At 46.8% G+C, this 21242-nt stretch overlaps 1 protein-coding gene across 4 annotated transcripts in view; it reads left to right on the top strand.

The window, feature by feature from the left end:
• The window catches only part of LOC309383802 (major histocompatibility complex class I-related gene protein-like), a 62678-nt gene extending 41670 nt beyond the window's left edge, over window positions 1–21008 (top strand). The window contains exons 3-7 of one of the 4 annotated variants that reach the window (XM_081936723.1): window positions 3439–3714; window positions 4788–5063; window positions 6569–6850; window positions 13559–13657; window positions 14367–15443. In XM_081936723.1, the coding sequence (XP_081792849.1) occupies window positions 3439–3714; window positions 4788–5063; window positions 6569–6850; window positions 13559–13657; window positions 14367–14422 (989 nt within the window). In that variant the 3' untranslated portion in view covers window positions 14423–15443. Of the gene's footprint in view, window positions 1–3438; window positions 3715–4787; window positions 5064–6568; window positions 6851–13558; window positions 13658–14366; window positions 15444–16045; window positions 16640–19884; window positions 19919–20177 lie in introns of those variants that run through there. The other 3 variants (XM_081936721.1, XM_081936722.1, XM_081936720.1) reach the window with 3 other exon arrangements.
• The last annotated feature ends 234 nt before the right edge of the window (window positions 21009–21242 follow it).

Raw genomic sequence — 21242 nt, 5'->3', positions numbered from 1 at the left:
TGAATGAAAAATTCGTAGCTGGATACAGATAGTCCTCGGCATACAACAAATTTACAATGGCACTGAAAAAAGTGACTTACGGCTATTTTTCACATTTAACAACCACTGTATCATCTCCGTGGTCACTTGATCAAAATGCAGAGGCTTGGCAACCGACTCATACTTACCATGGTCCTGGTAAGTATGAGTCATGTGATCCCCTATTGTGATCATGTGATCCCCTATTGTGATCTTCTAACAAAGTCAACGGGGAAGCCAGTTTTATTTTAAAACTGCATTATTAACAACTGAAACGATTGACTTAACAGCGGTGGCAAGAAAGGTCATAAAATGGGGCTAAACTCACAACAAATGCCTCATTTAGCAACAAAAATCTTGGGCGTAAGTCAAGGAACTACCTGTAATAGCTTTGATCATTTGAGCCTTGCCATTTGTGACTGAGATCCAAAGGTTTGATGACATCTTAAATATCAAATAATATTATTGCATATGTTTTTGTGGCTAATATTTCAGTTCACTGGAGCCATAGAGCAGAAAGGGATGATTTTGGGTTGATGGTAAAAGAAAAAGGCAATAGCACTTGGACTTAAATACTGCTTACAGCGCTTTCTAAGTCAGGGGTCTCAAACTCATGTTGTCATGTCATTGTCAGGTGACTGTATCGCAACTTTTTCCCCTTTGCTAAATCGGGTGGGTGACCATGTGACCAGCATGTGACGCATCCATCCCTGCTTTAAGTGGTTTACAGAGTTAGCCTATTGCCCCCATGGGTCCTCATTTTACCCACCTCGGAAGGATGGAAGGCTGAGTCAACCTTGAGCTGGTCAGGATTGAACTCTTGGAAGTCGGCAGAATTAAACTGCATTCTAATGACAGGGCTACCACAGTGTGAGATGAGAGAATGAATGTCTTTTCAAAGTAAATCGTTAAGACAAGGGTTGGTTTGGGGTGCAGATATTTCTGGATTGATGAGCTGTTTTGAGATGAATCAACATTTTGAATCATTAGGAAGAAAATAGTATTGTGAATTGAGTTAGCATTCATTTGTTTGTTTGTTTATTTCTCTTTCCCATCTTCCTTCCTTCCTTCCTTCCTTCCTTCCTTCCTTCCTTCCTTCCTTCCTTCCTTCCTTCCTTCTTCCTCCCTCCCTCCCTCCCTCTCTCTCTCTTTTTATTTTTCACATGTCCTTTCAGATGTGAGCAAGTTGTTAATCACTTTTGTTACTTCTCCCCTCTGCAATTTCTTCTCCTCTGGCTTTATCTTGTGATCTTGTCCACATGTCTTCAAGTTGTCATTTGAGAAACAAAGTTTTAGAAGATCCTGGATGTTGAAATCTCGCTGTATAGGGAGTCCAGTATATTTCTCCCCTCCTGCTTTGACGCATCTCAGTTCAAGGAGAGAAGCAACTTAGAACTAAGGAGAAATTTCCTGATAGTTAGAACGATTAATCAGTGGAACAACTTGCCTCCAGAAGTTGTGAATGCTCCAACACTGGAAGTTTTTAAGAAGAGATTGGATTCGTCTGAAGTGGTGTAGGGTTTCCTGCCTAAGCAGGGGGTTGGACTAGAAGACCTCCAAGGTCCCGTCCAACTCTGTTATTCAAGTTACTACTGGTATCTGCCAGTATTCGTTAACATGCTAATCTGAAGTTCTCAGTTCTCTTGAAGCTGATCCTTGTCTGAAATTTGAATATATAGATTTGCAATTCTGGAGGTGGGGAGAGGGGAGAGAAAATGAACTTTTGACCCTGCTTAGAGTGTAGAATCGACAATACTCATTTTGGTGCTGCCACCTTGTGGAGGGAAAGAGGACCTCTGTAGTTTTGGTGTCACCGTTAAGAATTGTGTACTGAAAACACAAAATGGGCTGCAACTGCTGTATTTTTCGGAGTATAAGACCCACCAAGGTTTTGAAGAGGAAACTTTTTTTAAAAAGTAGGTAGGTAGATAGAGGGATAGAGAGGGACAGAAAGAAAGAGAAATACAGTAGGTAGGTAGGTAGATAAAGGGATAGAGAGAGAAATAGAGAGAGAAACACAGTAGGAGGGTAGGTAGGGAGAGAGTGTAGGTAGGTAGGGAGAGGGATAGAGAGAAATAGGAAGAGAGAGAGAAATACAGTAGATAGGTAGGGAGAGGGAGAGAGAGTAGGTAGGTAGGTAGGTAGGTAGGTAGGTAGGTAGAGGGATAGAGAGAGAGAAATAGGAAGAGAGAGAGAGAAATACAGTAGATAGGTGGGGGAGAGAGAGAGTAGGGAGGGAGGGAGAGGGATAGAGAGAGAGAGAGAGGAATACAGTAGGTAGGGAGAGAGAGTGTGTAGGTAGGTAGGTAGAGGGATAGAGAGAGAAATAGGAAGAGAGAGAAATGCAGTAGATAGGGGGAGAGAGAGTTGGTAGGTAGAGGGATAGAGAGAGAGAGAAATACAGTAGGTATGTAGGGAGAGAGTGTGTGTGTAGGTAGGTAGGTAGAGGGATAGAGAGAGAAATAGGAAGAGAAATACAGTAGATAGGTAGGGAGAGAGAGAGTAGGTAGGTAGAGGGATAGAGAGAGAGAAATAGGAAGAGAGAGAGAAATGCAGTAGATAGGGGGAGAGAGAGAGTAGGTAGGTAGGTAGAGGGATAGAGAGAGAGAGAGAAATACAGTAGATATGTAGGGAGAGTGTGTGTGTGTGTAGGTAGGTAGGTAGAGGGATAGAGAGAGAGAAATAGAAAGAGAGAGAGAAATACAGTAGATAGGTAGGGAGAGACAGGGAGAGAGTAGGTAGGTAGGTAGATGTTTCCAGGTGTATTTATCCATGTGCTGGAGAAGGAAATTGCTGACAAACCTTAAGACTTTGTTCCTGCTGGCACAGCACTTGATCAATGTAATTCTCTTATCTTTTTTCAGATAAAAGGAATGAATAGCCTTGGTGGGGCTTGCAGAGTGCTCGGGGGGGGGGGGGGCAAAAAGAGCAAAAAATGGCCTGTTTTTTGCAAAAACGGGCCTGGTTTTTTGTCAAAAAAATTGCATGCCTAGCCTTATGGAGGCTTATAGAGTGCTGCTGGGGGCTGGGTGGGGGAGCAAAAAGGGCCCATTTTTTGCTCATTTCTGCCCTCCCCAGCCCCCAGGAGCTGCCTGAAAGCCTCCATAAGGGTATCCATGGCCATTTTGGTGAAGGGGGCGGGGCTTCGGGAGGCAAAAAATGCTGTATTCGATGTATAAGATGCACCCAGATTTTCAGCCTCTTTTTTTTTTTGAGGGAAAAAGGTGCGTCTTATACGCTGAAAAATACGGTACGTAGAAAATTGTCCCACCCCACTTCCTCAAGGCTCAACTCATTCTTTCCCCCCAAAAGGGACATTCTGAGAGTTTTTCTTAACATGGTACAGAACATTAGACACAAAGGCTGCATTTGTTTTTCCCGCATAAAGATGTTTTCTCATCTTCCCTCCTTCCCTGCTAGGCTCTGTCAAGCACTCTCTGTCCTATCAATACGTGGTGGTATCCGAACCCAGTGAGGGGCTGCCCCAGTTCGTCACGGTGGGGTACCTGGATGACCAGATCATCACTTACTATGACAGCCAGAAGAAGACGAAGGTGCCAAAGGTTGCCTGGATGAGGGAGGTGGAGAAGGAGGATGCCAACTATTGGAAGGAGGGAAGCTATATCTTGAATGCCACCCAGCCGGTGTTGCGAGAGGATCTGAGGCATGTTCAAAACCGCTACAAGCAGAATGGAGGTGAGCGAAGGCGGAATTGACACCTGGGGCCTCTGGGGTGTGGCGGTTGATAAATGGTGTATGAAGAAATAATCCATCTCTAAGACCTGTATTCATCATTCTCAAAGTTTTTCTCCTTCAACCAATTGGATTAGAACGGGGTGGAGGGTGGGGGGGACAACTGTGGCGCCTTTACAACCTGTAGACTTCAACTCCCAGAATTCTGGCTGGCTCATTTGAAGTCCACAGGTCATAAAGAGGGCATAGTTGCCCATCATGCATTAGAACAGTGCATGCATTTCGGCACTGAGTGCTGAAAAGGGAGCATGCGCACGCGCTCGTCAGAGCCGCAACCCGGATGAGGAGCTACCTAGGGGGCATGCGCACACCAAGAAATGAATTCCAGTTTCTAGCATGCACATGCGTACCGGCCAGCTGGTATTCCAGTTTCTGGTATGTATGCATGCATGTGTGACGATCAGCCGGCTGATGCACATGTGCACGCTGGAAACTGGAAGTTCAGCTTTTTGGTTTCCGGCATTGCTGCATGCGCGAAGGCCAGCTGATCGTTGCGCGCACATGCGCGCCAGAAACCTGGAAGAGGGATGGGCAATGTGTGCCAGGCAACATGGCTCTGCGTGCCACTTTGGCATCACGGCATTAGAAGAAGGAAGTGAGTAGCAGTTCCTCCTCCTTTTAATCTCTTGCCTTTTGGAGGCATGTGGGGTATCGGGGGGGAAGAATGAGGGAAGCCCCCCACCCAATAAAGAAAGGGAGATGCTGGTCTGCAGTCCTGGATGCGTGAGCTTAAATGGACTCCAGAGGATGGCAGAGGACAGGAAGGCCTGGAGGAGCGTTGTCCATGGGGCCGCGATGGGTCAGACACGACTTTGCAACTAACAACAGCAAATCCGATTTCACGGGATGGAAAGCCTTGAGTGTCAATAACTATTAAGCAATGGAATAGCTTACTTCCTGCTGCAGCTTAGCCTTGGTAGGATGAAAGGGAAGTGAGCTTCTTTTGTGGGGGTTTCTGGGGAGGGGGACCCTCGGGGCTCTTCCTTACCCCTTTCCGTGATCTGTTTTTTCTTCAGGGTTACACACATGGCAGGCCGCTTACGGCTGCGAGCTCACAGGAAACGGGAGCAAACGTGGTTATTCGCAATATGGCTACGACGGGAAGACCTTCCTCACCTTCGATAAAGAGACCCTCACCTGGGTGGCTCCTGAGCCCCAGGCCCAGATCACCAAGAGGAATTGGGATGCTAATGTGGGTTGGTCCCAGAGAAATAAGGACTACCTGGAGAAGGAATGCATTAAGTGGCTGGACAAGTACCTGTCCTACGGGAAGGAGACGCTGCTGAGGACAGGTGTGTCCCCTGAGGGGGGAGGAGAAATACAGTGTTGGATTTATATTGCATGAGATGAGGTCCTAAGCTACTGTTTCGTAACCATGGCAATCTGAAGATGTGTGGACTTCGACTCCCAGAATTCCCCAACCAGCAAAGCTGGTTGGGGAATTCTGGGAGTTGAAGTCCACATGACTCTCAACTGGCCAAGGGGAGCCCCAATCTCCGGGCCACAGCCCTCTACTGAGCTGTGGCCCTGTTTGGAACTGGCCCGCGGGAGTGGTGGGTGAGCATGCGAAACAAGCTCCACTTGTGTGAAGCTCCATTTGCACAAACGGTGGACTTGAACACCCATTGCTCTTGCAAATGGAGCTAGGCATGCTCAGGCACATGCCTGCCACTCACACAGAAGTATTCCCTCTCCCCCTCCCACTGGGCTGCCATGCCAGGAAGGTTGGGGACCACTTATTATTATTATTGTGCCGTATCCACCATCGGACGTTGGCAATCATGTTGGCGATCCTATCAACAGCCGCACGAAAAAGTGCTACTGAGTTTTGTCCAAAACTCAGTCCCTTAGATTTTGTAGCCATGATGTTATTCTTCTGCCTGAACCTCGTTTGTCTTCAGTCTTTCCCTGGTGGATTAAGTGAAGGATGCCGTATTTTTCCAGGTGTCGCATCACATGTCCACAATATTCTAACTTTGGCTTTTTAATGGTTTTGATGATTTCCCTTGGCTTTCCCAGGCAGCTTATCACCTCCTCATTTCTGATTTTGTCAACCCAGTAACAGCTGTCTGTTACTGGGTTGTTAGACCACTGCTCTAAGTAATATATAGCTCGTAGGCCCATTGTTGGAGGGAGGCGGTGGCTCAGTGGCTAAAACACTGAGCTTGTCAATCAGAAAGGTCGGCAGTTCGAATCCCTAGCGCCACATAACGGAGTGAACTCCTGTTACTTGTCCCGGCTTCTGCCAACCGAGCAGTTTGAAACCATATAAATTTAAAAATGCAAGTAGAAAAATAGGAACTACCTTTGGTGGGAAGGTAACAGTGTTCCGTGCACCTTCAGTGCTTAGTCATGCCGGCCACATGACCATGGAGACGTCTTCAGACAGCGCTGGCTCTTGGAGCACAGGGAGGCAATTTTCGCTCTCTTGGAGGCTTGAGGAAAGCCTTCAGAGCCTGGGGAGGGTGAAAATCCCCCCTGCTGTGATGCAGGAGGCCGAGGAGGCCACACACCCCATGGCCATTCCCACCCAGCAACCGGGCAGAGAACCAGTTGCTATTCTTTTTCAATCCCACCTCTGGGTACCATTGTGTAGTATTTCAGTTCCAAAGATGAAGAGATGCCTTGAGTGGTGGGGTGGCAAATATTTCAAGCAGCTCTGGGTTTTTCTTCTTTGCTAAAATTGTGTACATTTTCTAGGCAGTCCTGGAAAAAGACACAAATCAAAGACGAGTTTACTTATTCTGTCAGCTGGTGTGGAAATTCAGTGTTAATTCTGGGGGTGCCTTTTTTGCAGAGACCCCAGCGGTGACAGTGAGCAGAAGGATGGAGCCCGAGGATGGGATGGAGACGCATGTCTGCCAAATCCATGGCTTCTACCCCAGGGAGATCGATGCCTTCTGGACGAGGGATGGGGAAGTCTGGCTGCAGGACACCTTCCATGGGTTTGTGGCCCCCAATTCGGATGGGACCTACCACTACTGGCTCAGCATCCAGATCGATCCCAAAGAGAGGGGCCGCTATCGGTGCCATGTGGAGCACGACAGCCTGCAGGAGCCTCTGGATGTGGCTATAAAGGGTGAGAGGCTTAGTTGTGGCCACCCCGAGGCTCAATTGGATCAGCGTTAACTGGCTGGGGACATCTTGGGAGGCGACACCAAGTGACCAGGGCGCTCAGGATGGATGCAGGAGTGGTACATCCAGCGGATCGTCACCAGAGAAGAGACCCGCCAGAAGTTAGGAGAGAAGAGGCGGCTCAGGAAATGGGGGCTATAAAGAGAGGAGGTGTGTAGCATGAAAAGGAAGAACAAAGGAAAAGGAGAGTAAAGAAAGGAGAAGCAGCATGAAGGGGAAAAGAGACAGTGGAGACCTAGGCGAAAGTACATTGGAGGAGGAGGAGGAGGAGGTGTGGATAGCAAGTAGAGAGGAGGAAGCAGAGGTGGTATTCAGCCAGTTCTGACAGGTTCTGGAGAACCAGTAGCGGAAATTTTGAGTAGTTTGGAGAACCGGCAAATTGGCTGGCCCCGCCCCTGCTGCCTCCCAGCTGATCTTCTTTTGTTGCCCTGAACAGGAGAACAGAACTCGAAAGCAGGTTAACGGGGTGGGAAGGGAATGGGAATTTTGCAGTAACCTTCCCCTGCCACACCCACAAAGCCACGCCCACAAAACCACACCACACGCACAAAGCCATGCCCACAGAACCGGTCGTAAAAAATGTTGAATCCCACCACTGGGAGGAAGTGTTTGTCAGCTTGCCCTGTCACCACCCTGCCTCCTGATCCCTGATTAGTGGTTCTGTATGAGAGGTGATGGGACCAGGGAGAGGGAGAACAAGAACGAAGTTGATCCAGAGAGAGAGAGCGAGAGCGAGCGCACCCGTGCAAAGCTGACCCAGAGAGAGGAAGCAAAGCCAACCCAGAGAGAAGGGATGAGAGAAGGAGCCAGCAACCATAATTGTCACTAGATGCACTAGGAGACTGCAGAGGAGAGCGATCCACGAGAGAGAGTGATCCAGTGACCAGACACCCCAGGAGGCTGCAGAGGAGAGCTGATCCAGGCGAGAAAACCAGCCAGTGACCAAAGGGTGCACCAGACACACCCTAAGGAAGCAGAGGCAAGTTGACTCACCGAAGGACAGTGGAGATGAACTGAGCTGGGCAAGTGGAAGTGCCTGGGTGAGCGATCAGAGCTAGAGATAATAATAATAAATAAATTTGAATTTATTAGCCGCTCCCTCTCCAGACAGGACTCGGGGCGGCGTACAATAAAACATATAAAACATAAAACATATGTACAAACACATAAACATCCAAATACACACATATACAAAGACATACATGCACGGAGGAGGTAACAAATTACATCACATTTAGACAGTTAAAAATCACCATTAAAATACCCCATTAGTAATAACACAATTTAAAAATTTAAAAGGACTGTCAGGAGGAATAAGAAAAAATTTACGGTTGAGCCAGGCCAGATAATTGAAAGAGGTGGGTCTTCAGCTGTACACGGAAGGAGCGGAGATCGGAAGTAATCCTGATGTCACGGGGGAGGTCATTCCACAGGGCTGGGCCCATCACAGAGAAGGCTCTGCTCCTGGGTGTCGCCCCCCGACACTGTTTAGCGGACGGCACCCGAAGAAGTCCCTCTCTGTGTGAGCGGATTGGTCGTAGGGATGTATGGGGCAGGATGCGATCCTGCATGTAACTAGGTCCTGTGCCATGAAGCGCTTTAAAGATCATAATCAAAACCTTGGGACGTTATATCAGTGACTGAGAGCGGAAAAGCGACAAGTTACTTGGGAGAAAGTGACAGAAGGAGTGGGACTTTTGCGGACTTTTGAGATGTGGCGCAACAAAGGGGGGGGGGGTTCGTCCGGAATCTCCTTCTAGCCTTTCTCCATTTGTGTGTGTGTGTGTGAGTGTGTGTGTGAGTGATCCCATCCAGGGACATGAGCCAAGTGAGCAAAAAGCAATGGACTCCACCGCCATCACTATGTGGTGGGAGGAACAGAATAGTGAGATAGAGACAAGTGTAGCAATCAACATCTCTGGGGATACTTGGCCAGAAGAGTGAATTCTACAGGCAGTGAGGGTCCATGCCCCAGATCCACTGGTGGGATCCTGCCAGTTTAACAACTGGTTCAATGATTGCGTGCTTTGCACGCACATGCTCCGCCTGCGCCTAGCACGTGCTCTGCGCACATGCACAGTTTTAACAAAACTTACCTTCCACATTACTTCTGGGGAGTAACACAGCTGAGGCACAGCAATCCGCTCTGCTGCGCAAATCAGTTGAGAGGATGTAGGTAAATAAAGCACAGGGACGGGCAAGTGGGCTCTCCTGATAGTCGGAGCGAACAGGTTCGCTTCTGAGCTGATCGTTGGAGCTACCGGTCTGGCTGAATCCTACCCCTGCCCAGATTAGAGGGTATACATGGTAGACATGAAGGCGAACTGGGGCTCTTCCCACTCTTATATGTTATTGGAGTGGAAGAGAAGGATCCCCGAGTGCTTTGGAGGGTGAGAGCCTTCAATTGATTAAGGACATCAGGGCAAGGGTGTTACACCTGACCTCACAGGTCACACCTTTAGTGAAGGCATTGTTACCCAAGAGGAGACACATACTTTGGTTACCATAGGGGCAGCAAGGACATGGTCTGCCCAGGCTATGGAAAGTCTGACATTCATCCAAACCCAGGCTGGTAACCACTCAGCGGGGTCTGGGTACAAGAAACTTCATGCCTTTTCGGGGATACAACCAGTCCTAGAGGGGGAAGAAGAATACAAAGCCTGGATGGAACAGGTGAAGAATGGGATGTATCAGACACCCAAACGAAGCAGCGAAAGAGCGTGAAGGGTCCCGCTACTGAAACCATTAGAAGCTTAACACTCGGCTGAAGGCAATTCCCAGTGCATGATTACCTCTGTTTACTACAGGATGAGTTCGGGCTTGCCAAAACAGTTTCTAGCCTACTGCTTCAGTTCGAGCAAATGTTCTAGAAGAGAGGTAAAAGGCAGCCCAAGTACATCAGGCTCTTGAACAGGTTGCTGTGTCAGATTGTGTAGAGGAAGGGGATGGAGCCAGCTGAAGTGGAATGGGCCAGGATGAAGCAATTTTCAAAGGGTGTTTTAATTCTCAGACCCAGTTTGGAATCAGCTGAAGACCCTGGCCGAGGGGAACCATAAGAAGATTTAGGGTAACAGAAGTGGTGAGGAAGTCAAAGAGGCCACAGCCAATTCACCATGAGGCACAGGGATGAGGAGAAATGGAGGTGACTATGCCTGGCTCACTTCTATGGAAGCCCAAATATCCCAAAAATGGAGATGAGTGCCTCACAGACAGCAAGGATGGTTCACCCTTGAGTGGAAGCTGGGCAAGGCCAGCCAATGAGGGGGATAGGCTTTTTCATCTCAGCCAAGAAGCTGGCAAAGCAAGTGATCTATTATTATTACTATGGGGGTACATGGCACCACAGACATTCCTGTAGAAAGCCATCCAAACCATGAAGTCTGACCTAGTTGGGAAACTACAGAAGGCCCCAGTGTGGGACCCAACTGAGAAGCGGATTCCAGAAGAGAGAATGTTGAAGTGGAGATAATCCCAGAGGTGATCTCCATGAAGGCCTTGCAGCAGTCTTAAGGGAGGATCTTGTTCGGAATCTGGAATGTTCCTGATTTCCCTGTGAGGTTGAAGGACCAAACATTGTTGAGACAAGTGAGTCTGGCCACCCCTGTCGTAACGCCTGATACAGGGGTAAAGACTGAGGGTGGTGAGGTTTCAATAGATTGGCTCTACCCGAAAAACACACAGTTTGCCCCACAGCGGCTGGAGAGGCCTGGAGGCCAACTTTGGAGGCAACGACACCTGTTCTCGAAGGATGAATTTGACATGGAGTGTGCTAGGAGCACCCAACATCGAATCCGTCTAAGGAAGATAAGCCATTCTGAGCGAGGTCTTGAAAGATTCCAAGATTAGATGACCTCAGAGAGCATCTAGCAGAGTTGAAGAGGACCAGGGTCATCTGAGAATCTTGGAGCCTCTATGCCTCTCCCATAGTAGTGGTCTGGAAGAAGAATGAGTGGTCTGAGAATGTGCATAGGTTATCGTGCCTTCAATCGGAGGGCCATTCCGGATCAGTACACCAGGGGTCCCCAACCTATGTGCCGTGGTCCACTACTGAGTGGTGGCCTATTCACCAGTGGGCCATGAGGGGCTGGCTAGTGTGCGTGCATGCATGTGTGCGCACAACCCCACTGTCAGGCATTCTCGGCTCCACTCGCGGAAGCATCACTCGCGGGGCCTCACTTGCCTGAGCATCAAAGGCACTCTCAACCTCCTCGGTGAGCATCATGGGTGCTCTCAGCCTCCTTCGCATGAGCAGCACAGGCACTCTTGACCCACTCGCACAAGTGTCGTGGGCACTCAAGGCCTCACTCGCATGAGCATTGCAGGCACTCTCGACCCACTCATGCAAGCATTGTGGGTGCTTGGGGCCTCATTCGCCTGAGCATTGCTAGTGCTCTTGGCCCCACTTATGCAAGCAATGTGTGCTCTCGTGCACGCATGCAGGCGTACACATACCCATCCCTCCCACAAAACCATTCCCTCTTTCCCCTCTTTCCCAACTACGGGCCCCCAACCCAGAAAGGTTGGGGAACTCTGAAGTATACCACCCTCTGGATTGAAGACATTGCTTATCAGGGACAAAGTGATTTAGTGTGCTGGATCTGAGAAGCGGTTACCACCAGATTCCCATGCATCCAGATGTTCAAGAGAAAACTGCTTTCATCTGCCTCTTGGGGTTCTATGAATTCAATCAGATGCCTCAAGGATTATCGGGCCCCAGCAGCTTTTCAGCGATTTATGGAAGGCCAGTAGAAAACATGAATCTTATAGAGGTGCTGGTGTACCTAGACGATATCGTGTTTCGTAAGACCCTTGAACAACACGAGAACACAGAGAAGGTTCTGACTAGGCTCCATGAAGAAGGGTTGAAGCTGTCTCTAGAAAAATGCCAGTTTTATCGACCATCTGTCAGATACTTCAGCCACGTCTCTGCAGAAGGGATATCAACCGATCCGACAAAGTTTGAGGCCGTCACTTCCTGGCCCAGACCCCAAAATGTGACTGAACTGTGATCATTTCTAGGGTTCTGCTCAAACTATCAGAGGTTTGTTGAAGGGTTTGGGAAGGTAGCCCATCCTTTCAAGGATCTGTTGAAGAATGAAGAAGAAGTGGATGTGTCTGACAGTTTGGGTCAACTCCATCAGTACATGGGGCCCAGGAAGTCCTGGGAGTCAATTCAAGCAGAGTGGGCAGAGCAGTGTGAACAGGCCTTCAATAAACTTAGGAGACTGACCAATGCCCCTGTCTTGGCCTACGCAGTCCCAAGTGTCCTGATAAGCTACATGTCAATGCTGGCTGGGACGGCCTTGAAAGGGTTAGCCACCTTGTCTGGATTCCATTTCAGCCTAAAGTAGAGGTCCCCATTCTATGGGCCACGACCCACTACTAGACCGTGAGGTAATCGCCACCAGGCCGCATAGTCATCACCATGATACTAAAAATGTTCAAATTTTGTTTTTATGTGGATGTTTCGGGTACAATAAAATATCCCTTTGGTGTCTTTACTAAGTATCAATTCACAAGCCTCTTGACTGCTATTCAATAGGAATCCTGAGTTTTGTGAAAAAGAAATTTGAAAGTTCCCTTCCTCAATCGGGTGTTCGGGAGACCAAAAATGTATTTGGTTTATAAGATGCACCTAAATTTTCACCCACTTTCAGGGGTGGGGGGGAGAACGGTGCATCTTGTTCTCAAAAAAATATGGTATTTATTTGCATCCTGCCTTTATTACTTTTACAAATAACACATATCCAACACACCTTCCCCCTCCTATTTTCCCGCATAACAACTATGAAGTAGGTTGGGATGACAGAGGGAGAGAGGGAGGGAGGGAGGGATTGGTCCAAGGTCACCCAGCTGGCTTTTATGGCAAAAGCCGACCGCCTCTCCTGCTTTGTAGCCTGGTGTCATCACTATTAGACCCAACTGGCTCTAATTTTTACAAGAGGCAAACAAAATGAAACTATATACCTGCTTTAAAAAAAAAGGATAAATGATATGAACTCTTTGAGATTAAAAAATAAAATGTAAATATTCAAGCGTAAGGAAAAAGATGCCCAATTCCGCCCAGAGTTATATCGGAAAAGCTTATAAAAAGCAAACATTTCATTGTTTCAAGGTTTTTATAGAATAGATAGATAGATAGATGATAGATAGATAGATAGATAGATAGATAGATAGATAGATAGATGATAGATAGATGATAGATAATAGATAGATAGATGATAGATAGATAGATAGATAGATAGATAGATAGATAGATTGATAGATATGATAGATATAATAGATAGGCAGGCAGACAGACAGACAGACAGACGAACCATAGATAGAGATACATAATTGTGTTGAAGTTTTTGTTTCTATAAATGCTGAGTGTCACAAGACTGCAAATTGCTGTTTTTGTGCTAAACAACTAAAGAGGTATATCAGCTGTCTTCATGCTGGGCTGGTGTGAGAAGAAGGAAGTATCATGAGGACATGTCTTCTAAACAGTTAGCAGGCGTCTTCCTGCTACAGTTAGAAGGATATGAAGATGAGACCCCTAGACTTATTAATTTTGAGGATTTCCAGTCCTTGGGCTGCATTTAGTCTCTCCCTTATTTGGGAGGATTGTTTGGGGTTCTCCGTCAATGATCTGCTCTTTCTCCCAATTCAGAACCAACCAATTCAAAATCCAACCTGGGGCTCATCATCGGCTGCGTTGTGGCTGCTCTTGTCCTGTCGTGTGTGATTGCTGGGATCCTGGTATTCTTCAGTAAGTATCTTTTTCTGAGTGATTGAAGGAAGATGGGGAGTTTCCTCTCAAATCTAGCCCTTTGGGCGGCTTTTTCCTGGCTTCCTTCTGTTTTCTTGGCTTCAGAAGTTGTGGGTGCTCCAACACTGGAGAAGCGACTGGACAACCATTTGTCTAAAATGGTATAGGGTCTCCTGCTTGAGCAGGGGGTTGTTATTCCCAGCCGTCTTTGGGCTCCAGTCTCTGCTGAGTTTGAGGTTCTGACAGTCCTGTCTTCTTCTGAGCTACGAAGAAGCATCACACTTCTGTCTTATTCAAAAGCTTTAGTCACAGGGCAGCAGGTAAAAATTTCAATGAAAATTGGGTGCTTTCGCTTCCCCCCCATTTCTCCTCCATCTTGGAGGCAACAGATCGCTCTCGATGTTTGTAATTGTAATCAGATGTTTGTAGTCTGTAGATCAGGGGGGGTCAAACTCACGGCCCATGTGCCGGATGTGTCATGCTCTGGTCACACCCACCCCGATTTAGCGAAGGGGAAAGACGTGATACGTCACGTGACGATGCAAATTTGACACCCCTGCTGTAGTTCTTCCTGTGTCTGCTTATCGCTAGGAGAGGTTGTGACTCAACAACTGTGAAGACCTCTCTTGGGGATTTTCCCCTACAGAGGGAGAGACTGGATGATCTCTGACGGATCCTTTTTTTCACTGATTTTTTTTTTTCCTTGCAGAGAAACGTGAAGGTGACTACAAAGCAGTAAAAAGTGAGTGGTCTGTTTCCGCTTGACATGTTAACTCCCACTCAGAGTAGGGATCAGAGGCTCCATGAGTTGAGACGTGTGTATGTGTTCCTGTGAATCCAAATGCCATGAGCAACTCATGACGCTCAAAGGACCAAGAAGTAAGCTGAGGAGGATGGGCCGGGCTGTTCTTGTGTTCGGAGACCCCAGGAAGGAACAGCTGATATGAGAAACTCTCGAAAGAGTGAGAAGACCCAGCTGAGTGGACGATCCCTCTGATTGAGAAGTTGCTCTGTTTTCCAAGTAGGCAGAGAGGAAGGCTTGGCCATAACATGATCAGAAAGCTCCGTCAAAGTACTGATCAAAAAAAGGCATTTTGAGACAGAAGGAGCTTTGGTGGTTACCAGCTCCTCTTGGTCTCCCACCAAAAAGGCTCTGTAAGCATGAACTGATTGGAAAAAGTAACTTTAGATCCATCTTGTCAAGGAATTACATAGCACCTGTCCAGATGAAGTCACTATCACAGATTTGTATTTTTTTAATATAAATAAATATATTTATTATTCAAATTTACAGCCGCCTTTGCCATCATCCAGAAAGAAAAACACAAGATAGTCAGGGACACAGGAATATCCTGAGGCAAATTAAAACAGTGTACAGAAGACAGAGAAGAAAAAAGGGAGGGAAAAAAGGGAAACTCCCCCTTTATACTTACGGCAGCCAATCCTAGCGTAGATTGCCTCATGTATGAGTCAGCACTTTATTTTTTCAAAGAGTTTTTATTTTTTTTATTCTCTTACATACCATTTTAAGTATACATTCACATAACTAGTATTCCTTTTTACATTTATCATTCTTATACATTTATTATTTCATTTAATAAGTAATAATGTACAATTTGGGTTGCTTTATTTACCATCCCTTCCTCCTTTTGTAATGCCTCCTTGTTTTCCCTTTCTTTTCTCCCTCCCTCCCTCCTCTACTTCCTTCCTCCTCTCCTTCTCCTCCCTCCTTTCCTTCCCTTTCTCCTACTCCTGCTCTTCCTCTTCCCCTCCCTACCCTCTCTCCTCCTCTTTCTCTCCCTTCCATCCTCCTCTCCTTACCTCTTTCTCCTTTCTCCCGTCTTCCTTTCTTTCTCTCCTCCTCTCTCCCTTTCGTTTTCTATTATTGTTGGTGTATATTTCAAAACTCAGTTTAAGTTTCCTTGGGATGGTATTTCCGTCAGCCCAAATATAATTTAGTATCATTTCTTATTCCCCTACCTTCACTAGTCTACCCTAGGTATGTTTCAGTGATGTGCGGTGAGGTTTATGGCTGGTGAGGCTGGTGACGTCATCAGGAAGGCGGGGAATGGGACCACGTGTGCTGGAGGCTGAGGCTGCCTCAGCCTCCAGCACACGTCGTCCCATTCTCCGCCTTCCTGAGTCAACATGAAGGGGACTGCGGAGCGCAAGCCAGCGGAGTGCGCTCCGCGCTCCCCTTCATGTTGACTCAGGAAGGCGGGGAATTGGACCACGTGTGCCTTTTCCCTTTTCCTCTGCCTCCCCTGACCACATGTCCCTGGTATGTTTCCTCCCCTTTATATCTTATTCTTGAATATATACTTATATGTTTAATATTTTCTTTTCTGTTTTCCCCTTCTTCCTCCCCCCCCCTTTTCCATTTGATAGGAGTCAGCACTTTCTAACCACTACAACTGTGTGTTCTGGCCTATTGTACACTTTCCTCTCCCACCTATTAAATCCAATATCATAGCACCCCTCCAATTTATAGCTGGGCAGCATTTAAACCAAGTGGTTTTATTAAGAACCTTGTGTTTTTGTATACGTAAATGGGTTTGTCGTGAGGTCAACTAAATTATTTTCTGATGGACAGTAAAGTAGGTCAATTGTATTTTCTTTCACTGCTTCTCTGACATTACAATATTTTATGTCAACGTGCTTGCTTCTGGTTTTTATTCTCTCTTCTCTTGCCATTTGTGTACATGTTGTGTTGTCTTCAAATACTGGCACAGCTCCTTTCACTTCAATATCCAAACCCTTTAACAATTACATATACCAGTGATGGAGAACCTATGGCACATGTGGCCACAGGTGGCACACGGAGCCATTTGTCAGGGCAAAGCCATTTGTCATGTGCGCCATTTGTCATGTGCGCGCTGGCCAGCTGAGTTCACCCTTTTTTAAAGCCATTTTTTGCCCTCCCCAGGCTCCAGAGGCTTTATAGGAGCCTGGGGAGGGCGATAAGAGCCTCCCCGTCCCCCCTTGAGGTCCTCCGGAGGCTTCATGAGCTTCCGTGAAGCCTCCGGAGCACAAAAAAAACGGCCCTACGGGCAAACCGGAACTTTGGGAATGGACTTCCTGTTTGCTCGGAAGGTCGTTTTGACTGCTCCGGAGGCTTCAGGGAGGGCGTCCAGGGGAGGCGGGGGAGGCTGTTTTCACCCTCCCCAGGCTCCTATAAAGCCTCTGGAGCCTGGGGAGGGCAAAAAAAAACATGTAAAAATGGGGGGAGCGCCTGTCGTGCATGCATGCGCAGTGGGGGATCGCGCATTGCATTATGGGTGCGGCACGCCTGCACACGACCCCCCTGCGCTACCCCCACTTATGGCATGTGAGCGAAAAAAGGTTCGCCATCGCTGACATATACCATGTTATATCTGAACACAATTCTGATAATGTCATGGATTCTGTTTGAGCTGTGGAAATGGCAACTGAAGTCTGTTTTCTGCATTTCCAACCAATTAATTCCAACCAAACCAGAGGTTTGGAGAACCAGTAGCGGAAATTTTGAGTAGTTCGGAGAATTGGTAAATACCACCTCTGGCTGGCCCCGCCCCCATCTATTCTCTGCCTCCAGAGTCCCAGCTGATCAGGAGGGAATGGAGATTTTGCAGTAACCTTCCCCTGGAATGGGGAGGGAATGGAGATTTTACAGTATCCTTCCCCTGCCACTTCACCAAACCATGCCACACCCACCAAGCCACGCCCACAGAACCAGTAGTAAAAAAAATTGAATCCCACCACTGAACCAAACATTGCAAACATTAGAACAAATCCTGACATTGACTGTCTATCTTGTACATCACTGTCTACATTTCCAGTTCCAGTTCACTTATCAATGTAATCCCAAATCCATGGTTTGCTTTAAATTAGTTTCATGGATTGGCGAGGGAGGGAGAGGATGGTTCCCCACATGGAGCAGCTGCATTTGTGCGAGCAGCAAGCACATACGACAGTGCTCACCCATTGCTTACACGTATGGCTCGCATGCCCCTTCAGCCCAGTTCCAAAAGACTGAAGTCCTGGTAGTGGGCCAGGGGTTGGGGATTCCTGCTTTAAATAACATAATATTATTTTAATTCCTAACCAGTGTTGTTGTATGGGTTTTAATCATTTTTGAGTCATAGTGGTGCAGTGGTTAGAATGCAGTACTGCAAGCTATTTCTGCTGCCTGCTGGCTGCCTGCAGTTTGACAGTTCGATTCTGACTGACTCTAGGTTGACTCAGCCTTCCATCCTTCCGAGGTTGGTAAAATGAGAACCCAGATTGTTGGGGGCAATATGCTAACTGTGTAACCTGCTTAGAGAGGTCTGTAAAGCACTGTGAAGTGGTATATAAGTCTAAGGGCCATCGCTATTGATGTGTAGTGGCTTGAAATATTGACTGAATTGGCAATATCTGGCCTTGGCCATTGTGGTAAGCCTAGCAGACTTCCTATGACTGCTTGATACAATTCCTGATTACAGGCTGTACTATTTTTGATGGTTTGAAAATCTGGTAGAGCATCATGGGAGTTTGCATGCTCCATATTAAACTTTTTTTTTAAAAAAAATGCTCTATTTTCTTTTGACTGGGAGAACATACCCCTCCTTCTTGTAGTTTTTTTTCTTTCTACTCCTAAATCGTTCTTTATTTCTCCTAGACACTGTAACTGAAAATCCTTTTCAAGCTATTTTGCAAAGGAGTACATTTGTGATTGTTCTTTTGTTACCCAGATAGTATTAATTAATTGAATGCATCTTTAGATAACTTGTGAAACACTTTAGATAACTTGTGAAACACTTTAGATAACTTGTGAGTGGCACTCACAATTTCTGGAGGCAAGCTGTTCTACTTTCTCACTGTCGGGAAATTTCTCCTTAATTGCTTCTCTCCTTGTTTAGTTTCCATCCATTGCTTCTTGTCCTGCTCTCAGGTGCTTTGGAGAATGGCTTGACTCCCTCTTGTTTGTGGCAGCCCCTGAGATATTGGAACCCTGCTATCATGTCACCCCAGTATTTCATTAAGCTAGACATACCCAATTCCAGCAACCCTTCTTTATATATGTGTTAGCCTCCAATCTTCTAATCATCTTTGTTGCTCTTCTTGGCACTTTTCCTAGAGTCTCAACAGCTGTAACAAATATCATCCACAAATGTTAGCAATGCAGATCTTTTGCCTAGCTTAACTGCTTCTGAATCCAATTTTTTTCCAAGTCTGCATCTAAACATTGGTTCTAATTTCAAATTGGTCACTAAATTAATTGTTACAGATTGAGGATTACGTGTATACATATGAAGGATTATTTCCAGTGTCTCTTAGCTAAAGCAGCTTGAGTCAATTGGCTGCCTGTGTCGCTCTAACCGGCAGTTGCCCAGCCAGCCATGCCCCCAAACCAGTTCCCTGGTCACTTGTCCCGCCCATCAGCACCACCCAGTCACTCCTCACCTCCCGGGCAGTTTCCCTGCATAAACTGCCATGTGGTGCCTGCCCTGCACCCCAACTGAGCTGCCGCCTCCTGCCTATAATTAAGTCTCACTAGCCCCCCTCCCCGGAGCTTGCTATGCCCCTCCCCCACATGGTCCCCACCGGGCTGGAAACCTTACCTTCCCCCGCCCCATCCAGGATCCCCTTTTGGCTCCCAGGAGGCTTCAGGCAGACAAGCTATGCCCAAAATAGGGCGTGAGGGTGTCTAGCAAGCCTCCCTGCAGCCCCTGGGAGCAAAAATGGGAGAAAGAAAGAAATCCTCACGGCTTGGGGATCCCGAGGTGCAGGAGCAGAGGTCTGCAAATTTGGCAACTTTAAGACTTCTAGCCATCAGCTGCTGGGGGCATCTCAGGGTTGGCATGGGGTTGCCCAGGATTATGGTCCTGGGAGACCTCAATCTGCCATCCCTGGGTTTGACCTCCAAAGCAGCCCAGGAGTTCATGGCTGTCATCCGGGGTCCGACTGGAGACAGAGGTCACACACTGGACACAATCTTCTTTTCAGACCAAAGGCAACAGGATCTGATGGGGGAGTCTGGTTTTCATTTAGTGTTTTAAATATTCTACATGGGATTTTATTGAATTTCACTGTGAGCTGTCTACAGTCACCTTAATGAGATGGAAGTTTAATTAGTAAATCAATGAAAAGCTTTATGTCCTCTGAGAAGTTTGGGAAGCTGAAGAGGTTGAATGGTGAAGAGAGAGATTTCTCCTCCTCAGAGGATCCAAACATTGATTCATTCTGTCTCTTTCTCTCCAATCCAGAGAGCAACCTGACTGCTTAGCAGCCCCCTTGCAGGTGAGTGGTCTCGGTGGGGGCCATGTGGGGTGAGAGGGAGGGGGGCCTTTGGGGTCCAAGGACCAAGTGAGGGTGAAGATGCTTTGGGAATCCCTCTTCTCTCTCCTATTCACCTCAGACACTGGAAGGTAAGGAATTTGGGGGAGGGGACTTGGGGGAGGGGTCTTCCTGCCCCCAAACTCTGATCCTCTGGCACCTCTCAGGCTCTGACTGTCTTGATCCAACTCACCCTTGGATACTTTCTCCCTCCTCTTTGCAGGGGAGACGCCCAGCATGAGGAGAGAGGAGAGAAGAGGGGATCGGCCTCCTTCTGAATTAGGCCGGGCTCTCAGGAAGAGCCGTTCAGGGCCTTCCTGCATGCTGGAACCAGGAGAGATTTTTGGCTTTTTCATCACTGCTTTTATCACTGAATCAGTAAACTTTTCCTATTATGACTGAGGAGCAGAGTAGAAAAAAATATATTGTGTGTTACTAATTGTAGGATCAAAAGATTTCAAATTGGGTTTCGTAGATAATAGTTTATAATAGATAAATAGGTTGCATAACACCCTTAATAGGCTTTAATTGATTAATTTTAGTGGATAGAGGTTAGAGGTTAAAGATGAGGCTTTAGAGATGGGTTTATAGAGAATGGGGTGAGGAATCGGATGAAGAGTTTCTTGGTTTTACTTTAAGAAAGATTGATAAGTTGTTAATTTTCATTATATTTGTTGGGGATGAAGGTGCAGGTTTCTTTTTGTTTTTTTTCCCTTGTGTTAGTTTTATCTTTTTTAATGTAATCTTCGATGGAACTATTAACAAAGAGAAGTGTGCGTTTTGAGATTTTTGCGGCTAAATTAGTTGATGTATTTTTAATTGATTATTGCACGGTTATTTGACCATATATTTCATAACACAAAGTTTGACAATCCATATACCGAGTGTAACATTACACACTTTTTTAAAATAGATTGCCATTTATGGCTTTTCATGATTTAGAAAAACGGATGATGAAATCAATTGTCAGCCTGCTATCTCCTTAACAATTGCACATCTTTTGTAAGTTTGCCAAAATTTGTTTGATGAAAATAAAGGATTTCTTTTCCTCTTACCTGAGTTGCTGTATCTTTGGGGAGGTTGGAATGAGAAGGGATTCTACCCTCCTTGTGGATCAGAGACCCCGATTCCAATTTCACTTTGAATGATGGGAAGGGGGAGGAAGCAAAGCAAAATCTCGAAGGAGAAAGAACGGGGGGGGGGGTTTCCTGTGTGCTCCTTCGGGGAGGAGGCAGCCATTTTGCTCCTGTTTCCTGATGTTCCTCCAGCCTCACCAGTTGATCTTGTG

Source organism: Natrix helvetica, assembly GCF_964273705.1.
Source record: "Natrix helvetica genome assembly, chromosome: 1".
NCBI lineage: Eukaryota > Metazoa > Chordata > Lepidosauria > Squamata > Natricidae > Natrix > Natrix helvetica.
This window is presented reverse-complemented; position numbering and strand designations above follow the sequence as displayed.